We start from the raw sequence: 8,137 nt of genomic DNA, 5'->3' as shown, positions 1-8,137 counted from the left end.
CAAAATCATAGTAGATCCACTCATTTTGTAAAATCCTTTCATGAGGTTATAGTTCAAGGCCTACTACACATGGAAAAAATAAGAAACTTGTAATTTAAATTTCTCATCTTTTGGTCACACCAAGCCTCCAAAGTTGATGGACCAGTACATTTTCATCAAAACAGTCATTTTTTATGTTTTGTTGCATAAAAATAAGATTAGGGATTTTTGTAGGACTTGAGATAAATTCCCTAGTTAACTTCAATGGGTTGGTGATCAGAACACATGATTGCATCTCACTCACTTTTTTTTTTTTTGCCAAAAGAAATAGGTACAAAAAAGTTGAATTTTTACCATTCTGCAAACCTATCATCAAAGTTTCTATAGCCACGCTCAATACAAATAATGTATGCATGTTTTCTTAGTTCCCTATTGTCCTTTAGGTTCATAAGGAGCCATGGAGCATGTCAAAAGAATAATACATCTCTTACCAAGGGGAATCTTGGGGACAAAGATGAAGTGCTAAATATAGTAAACATGAAAAAAATAGGTTCAACATTATGAGTTGTAGAATCCCATAGAAACTATTCAATATCTAGCCAAATTTGATCCTTATGACTAGATATGGTTACTACCTACAAAATGCATGTAGTTTTCACAAGAAACTAACAATACTGAAAAAGCTATACTTGATATACTAGAATGTTTCGTTTTCTTCTATAATTGAAAAAATCAACCACTGTTGTCTACTATGCAAAATAGGGTATTAGGTGCCCCAAAACTCAAGGAATATTAGCTTTATGTTACAATATGCGACATAGAAAATCAAAACTGCATTTGAATATCATGAAAGCCACCAAAAAAATCATAGAAGAGCTAAAATTGGCTAAAAAACAGGATTTGACAATTTTTGTAATTTGGTCATAACTTACAACTTTAACATTTATTTCTCCCTAGAAGCATCAGGACATGTTGAGGAATACTAAAGATAGTTCTCTAGCATTCTAGACCTCACAAACATGAATTCTAGAGTGGTATAGTGGCAAAAAGCTGAAAAAAGCCAAAAATAGGACCGGTTTTTTCACACAGTTTAGGTTGTGAAATGTTGTGCAAGGACAAGGTTAAAGATGGAATTGATATTCCAAAAAAATGTCAAGTTTTTTTCAGCTCATGAGACAACTTTCTAGATAGATAGCACCTCAAAATCCATTTTGAAACTCTTGACATAATTCAAGGAAAATGGTCACTTAATAGGACATAAAAGTGTCCCAGAACATAAAAGTGTTCCATTACCAACCTAGTGTTAAAAGACGGGGTGACGATATTGAGAAAGATGCGGAAATATGGATTGAAGCTATGGATGATTACTTCTCTGTTGCAAGGACCACACCTACAAATCAAGAGATGCTAGGGATGTTTTGCCTCTCACGAGAAAAAAAATTATGGTAGAAACAACATTGTCGTGGCATGGGAGTATTAGAAAACTCTCAGAGTTGGTGGAAAATCAAACAAGCAGCGAAGGAAATATACTTACCCCTTGCCCATGAAGCAATAATTAAACATTATTACTCATTTTATATTGTAGAGGGCTACATATAGAGATACTTCCAGAGAAATTAAAGAGGCATAAACAAAAAGGAAAATTTTATTTAGCACTAGCTATAAAGAAAACTACAAAGTGGAAAAAGAGGTTATTTACATCGGTATTGATTCACCATAGATATGGTGAACCTCGACCTTCCCGTTGTAGTTTGCGGCTATGGGAGTCATTTCTTTCCATTCAGGACAAGTGTTCTGCGGTTCATGACACATCCACGGGCCATACTCAGGACTTGTGAAATAAGGCTTGTGGGGTTCGTACCAATGATCGCAAAAGGTGAGAGAAGTGGTTGGTATGTGTTCTTGTGCATGGATCTCTACCCTTTCCTCTGATAGGTGGTCAAAGAGATATGGGAATTGGCTATCCCATCGATGTCCAAGGCATATGTCTCAAAAATCAGTGGACATTTGTGGTTTGTGGTAATTACTAGAGCTTTGTGGCCATTATGTGGTGGTTGTTATGCCATGTTTGGGAAAGGTGGCCATTCCGATACTAGGAGAAAAGTTGTTCAAGAGAGATTGAGAGAGAGTGTGAGTTTGCATAGTGGATGATGGGCTAATTGGGATGGCTTGGACGCTCTCATTTGGTGGTGGTTGGGAGAAAACTACAGCCAAAACACAAGGGTGGGAGGGGTGTGAAGTTGCATTGTCGTCCAAAGGTGGTGACTGCGAGTGTGTGGCTAGAGAGAGAGAGAGAGAGAGAGAGAGAGAGAGAGAGAGAGAGAGAGAGAGATGGTGTGCGTGTGTGTGGTTTCGTAATCCCACAACGGCTTAATACTATGTGGCGAGGGATAGCTAGAGGGATAGATGGTGGTTGGGATGGATGGTTGAAGTGTTCGTTGTATTGCACTATAGATTGTCTTGGGAGGATGCAGTGCATTGTGGGCTGCATGTGAGCATGCCAATAATTGGGTGGTGGACAAGAGAAAGAGGGTTGGTAGCCGCTCTCCATTGTGAGAAGCAAAAGCAACTGATGGTCTATGTGAGCCTTGAGGTCGTTAGCATTGGTTAAAAATATTTGTTTGGTGATGGCTTGTGGTAAGCATGTTGCCAACGCGGCTCACCATGCAGGCATTGATGGGCATGCACTACCATGAAGTGATTGGTGGCCGTTCCTGTCGTTGACAGAGTCGCCTTTCAACTAGCACCATAGGTGGAAATTTGAAGCTCCAAGAGTGATGCTAGTTGCCTAGAGGTGGCGCTTGGCTAAAATCAAGGGATGGTGGTACAAAATTGATTGTCCTTGATAGTACCTTTGATGGTACTTTGACAAATCTTTGCAATGCGATTTATCCAAGTCATAAAAGAAATTAGTTATCATATTATATATCATTGGGTACATCTTTAAAAGAGGAACATCATAATAAAATGTCGGACAGGTTTTGACACAAACTACAAAAATTTTACCAGTCCCCACTTTTTCAGTGATGCCAATAAGGTGGAAAAAAAATTGGTCCTTTTTTTGTAACACCATCCCTTGCTTTCAGCCGCTTTTGGTGGCTGATGGTTTTAGATGATGTTGGTTGTTGTCAGGACACTGGGGATAGGTTGGTGGTTAAGGCGTCACCTGTGGTGGACTGTGATGTGCCTTAGCATTTGTTAATTCCCCTTTCATAACCATAGCTTTCAATTTTTTGTGATATGTGTTGTTACTCTTAGTACGTAACTATTTGTTGAGGTTGTTTGGGGACGTTTCCCAGCTTACTGTGGTGTCTTCTCCTTCTTCACATAAAGAGATTTTGGGGCTCTTTCCTAGATATTAAAGGCGTCTCAAATTCTTCTTCCATTGCTTCTTTCTCTAACCTTAAAACTACATATTTGCATGCAATTTTCACAACTTTTCTATACCTATGTCACCAAAAATTGTTTTACACACAAAGTCTTTCTTAGTGTCTCACAAGCGATGGAGCTCAAGGGTGTATTTAGACTATCTCTCAACTATCAAACTTCTCTTCCTTTACTCTCTATACATAAATTCCTACTATAAAATTCCTATATCCCTTCTATAATTTGAAGATTACTACTACAAGAGAATATAAAGAGAAAAAGATTTTTGAATCTGCTTTTGCTTCCCCCTTCTTCTATAATCTTCTTCATCATTGTATGCTAATTTATCTCATTAATTAAACTCTTAATTAAGCTATTCTTATTATTATTGAGTTACATAATGATTTCTATGCACTAACAATATATCAAACCAAGCATCATGCTAATATAATAGCTAATGAAAACTTAGCTGTGAGGTTTGATTGATCATGAATGTCGTTGTTACCATGTTTCCAACACTACCAAGAGCGTTTTCATTAGACTAATACCACTGCTACAACATGAGGCACAAAGAGCCCTACAAAATATTGAAAATAACATAACATAGGCCATAGACAACAGATCCATCAAGTCGCATATATGCATAATCGAGAACAATGCATGTTTGAGAGAAACAGAGAAGGGAAGAGAGTAGAAGAGCATGTGAAGATGCACCTCCTACAGGTGGAGTGCTACATTGGCACAAAAAGAGAGGAGAGAGACGAGGAGTAGAGAATACACACATGCACTAGGTGCAATCTAATCCCCCTCGCTAGAGTGAGCAATCTCCCACTGGGTGCAATCTCCCCCATGCTGGCCGGCAACCGATGCTCAAGTTGGCATCCTTCTAAGGTACAAAGTTGAGGCAGAAAATTCGAGGTGTATCTAGTGGAAACAACCCTCTCCTGGGGTGTCCATGGTAGCTTATTCATCGACTTGGTCTCACCATCTATGTCCACTCTGACCTGCAGAAAGGGTGTTAAAGTTATGGTGATCCTATTCTTTATCTTGGCTTTTATGTATTTATTTAACTTTTGTCAAAGTTTGGGTAGGGTAATTTACTTAGATAGGTATAGATGCAAACCATTGTCCCCATTGTACAAGTATCAATTTATTCATTTCCAAGGTTGGTTGGTTTAAAAGACTCTCTATCTCTCTCTCTCTCTCTCTCTCTCTCTCTCTCTCACACACACACACACACACACACACACACACACATGCGCGCAAATCTCCCCTTGGTCTCTACACTTCCACATCATCGACTTTGACACTATTTGGGGGGCAAGTACATCCTTTGCCACTCTTACACACCTACCATTTTTGGACACATGGAAAATAAAGAGACATTCCTAGATTTCATCCTGTTCCTAATGGCCAAGCTACTGGCTACACTCAACTATATGCCCTTCTTGGCTCATGGTCACTTACTCTCTCTCTTGCATCTGAGTGTTGCCTCTCATCGTGTTCAATACAACTACCTAGTTCAACAAGGGAACCTCTGCTCAAACACCTCTACCTGATCTCCATTCCCTATACATTATCTATCTTTCAATAGTTCTACTTGAGACATGTGACCAACTTGCTAGCTGCACACTCCCTGTCCCTCTCTTTGAGAAAGAAAGTTTGATGAAAAGCCCATTATATCTGACCTTTGAGACATGGAAGCATGCGAGCCTTATCTTGTATTGTCCTCATCGCTATAGGCCTGACAAGAAAGCTTGGTCAATGCTACCCTCTCACTTCTCTGTCTTTTGGAGTACAATGACAAGCAAGCACTTTGAGCCTTTCTCAAATCTAAATGTAGAGTAAGGGCTCCTATCGAAATTGACATGTTCCTAACAAAGGTAGGGCAGTGTAAGGGCGGGCTACACTACCCAAACTGATGTTCCTAACAAAGGTAGGATAGTGTATTAAGCCACAGTAAGAGGCTCTTGATTGTTTGATTCATGTTTGCTTGAAGACACAAGCATACTTGAAGCACATTGTGGAGTAAAGTGCGACGAACTTTTTGGCTCGTGACTCTTGAATTGCACTTATTGCAAGATATTGTAGGGTTTGGAATCTCTCAACTACTTCAATGGTTACTTGAGAAGATGCATACTTACAAATCAATTTGTTGCTATGTTCTTTGCGGACTCTATGTGGGCTAAGAGAAAGCTTGGACATCGCTACTCTCTCACATTTGTTGCTCAAACAAAGACAGACTGCAACATTTGCACGTCTCTCAATATCACAATTCAGAGCAAGGGATCCTCCCCAAACATGATATGCCTAGAATGAAGACAGAGTGTGAAGCTTTTAGCTGGTTCCATGGTTACTTGAGAAGATACATACTTATGGACTACATCGATCACTAAAATGTGGTGAAATTCTTGACTCCGGTCTCTTGAACATCACTTATTGCAAGGTATGACATAAGTGTTCGGTATCCATGGCTAAAACCTTTAGGCTACCTAGAAAGTTAGGGCCCTCTCTAGATGCCTTCACCCTAAGTCATGCATCAAAAGGTTGAATGTAACGTGTGTGCATCAAGTAAAAAGATTAACATGTTTTGATGAAGAGATAACAACCTCAATTAATAATAAAAAAATTGTTCTTCTTTCGGGAAAAAACATTAAAGAAGTGTCGTAATGGCACAACCATGCAGATTGTTCACTACTAACGAGGAGAGGACGAAATGGTCAACTTGCACGCTTCATACGACGTTCAATAACGAGCACTTAAGCGAGCTGCATGCACGTCGTTCAGCACGTCAAGAGCATTTCGCTCCCTCCCTCCGTAGAGTACGTCGAGTACAGCCTGGTGACAAGAGCAGCAGTTCGTGCTTGCGACATAGTAGTATAAAAGGAGGGACGCAGAAAGCTCTCCTCGCTCCTCCACCCCCCACTAGCTGCTGCTCACTGCCTGCTGACGACGATGGGGTTCCGACTCCGTCACCCTCTCCTCCTGTTCCTGGCCTTCTTGGCCTCCGCCTTCCTCAGCGTGCAGGCCAGCTACTACCCTCCCGTGAAAGATGAGGAGGACGATAGCTACAGCTACTACCCCAAGAAGAAGGCCGCCTCTCCTGTCCCTTCCTACAAGACGCCCTCGCCACCGCCTCCCAAACCCTACTACTACGCGCCCAAGCCTTATTACAAACCCAAGCCCAAGCCCAAGCCTGTCTACAAGAAGCCCAAGCCCTACTACTACTACAAGCGCAAGCCCCGTTACCACCACAGCTATTACAAGCCCAAGCCCTACTACTACTACGAGCCCAAGCCCCATTACCACTACAAGCCCTACTACTACTCAAAGCCCAAGCCCCATTACCACTACAAGCCCTACTACTACTCAAAGCCCAAGCCCTATTACTACAAGCCTGCTCCCAAGCCCTACTACTACTCAAAGCCCAAACCCTATTACTACAAGCCTTCTCCCAAGCCCTACTACTATAAGCCCAAGCCCTACTACTACTCAAAGCCCAAACCCTACTACTACTCAAAGCCCAAACCCTACTACTACAAGCCCCAGCCCTACTACAAGCCACACTATTACAAGCCTTCCCCTGTCTACTACAAGTCTCCTCCCCCTCCCACCTACTACCATGAACCCTCCCCCTTCTACAAGTCTCCCCCACCCCCTTCCTACTACACACCCTCTCCTATCTACTACAAGTCCCCCCCACCCCCTCCCTACTACACACCCTCACCTATCTCCTACAAGTCACCACCACCCCCTCCCTACTACGACCCCTCTCCTATCTACAAGTCTCCGCCGCCCCCCTCCTACTACGAGCCATCTCCCATTTACAAGTCACCACCACCCCCTCACTATGAGCCATCTCCCATTTACAAGTCACCCCCACCCCCACCTTATGCCAACCCTTCACCCTTCTACAAGTCCCCTCCACCACCCACTTATGAGGAGCCTTCCCCTGTCTACAAGTCCCCTCCACCGCCCACTTATGAGCCATCTCCCATTTACAAATCACCCCCACCCCCACCTTATGCCGACCCTTCACCCACCTACAAGTCACCCCCACCTTATGCCGACCCTTCACCCACCTACAAGTCCCCTCCACCGCCCACTTATGAGGAGCCTTCCCCTGTCTACAAGTCCCCTCCACCGCCCACTTACATCGAGCCTTCTCCCACCTACAAGTCTCCCCCACCACCCACCTACGTGGAGCCTTCCCCTATTTACGCCTCTCCCCCTATCTACCCCTCTCCTCCTATCGTTTAAAATCATTCATGCACCTAATGCCACCGCTCATAAGGATAACATCCATAGCGTTGATATCGTCAATTGAAGATCAATGTACTAACATCCATCTCACCTAGCAACCATGGTGTTTGAGTTCTAATGAGCATGTAACCATTTAAAGCCAAAGCCTACATGATTCTTTGAAATCTCTTACCAAATAAAGAACTTATATTTTCAACCTTTCAATGCTTCGTTCTTCTTTAGCATAGCTCAAATTTTCAATTTTATAACTGGTTGAATCTTAATACAAGAATCTTATTTAGCGCAGATTTTGTACATGTTAGGATATGGTTAGTATGTATCACCCTTATTGGACTCACTCGGTCATACACCATTAGTACATTGAGCTTCAGTTGACGATATCAACTCCAGAGTGTTGATATCGTCAATTGAAGCTCAATGTACGAATTGTGTTTGAATTCTAATGAGCATATAACCACTCAAAGCCAAAAGCAACATGATTATTTAAAACCTCTAACCAAATAAATAATTTATATTCTCAACCTTTCAA

At 41.9% G+C, this 8,137-nt stretch overlaps 1 protein-coding gene across 1 annotated transcript; it reads left to right on the top strand.

The window, feature by feature from the left end:
• Positions 1 to 6,260: 6,260 nt before the first annotated feature.
• Positions 6,261 to 7,762, top strand: LOC147422108 (uncharacterized). The gene has a single exon (XM_086503220.1). It carries the CDS (start codon positions 6,301 to 6,303, stop codon positions 7,603 to 7,605), a length of 1,305 nt encoding a protein of 434 aa, XP_086359346.1. The 5' UTR covers positions 6,261 to 6,300; the 3' UTR covers positions 7,606 to 7,762.
• Positions 7,763 to 8,137: the final 375 nt, after the last annotated feature.

Source organism: Adiantum capillus-veneris, chromosome 27, assembly GCF_014529385.1.
Source record: "Adiantum capillus-veneris isolate H3 chromosome 27, ASM1452938v2, whole genome shotgun sequence".
NCBI lineage: Eukaryota > Viridiplantae > Streptophyta > Polypodiopsida > Polypodiales > Pteridaceae > Adiantum > Adiantum capillus-veneris.
The sequence above is the reverse complement of the archived record's forward strand: the minus strand, read 5'-3'. Positions and strand labels throughout refer to the sequence as shown.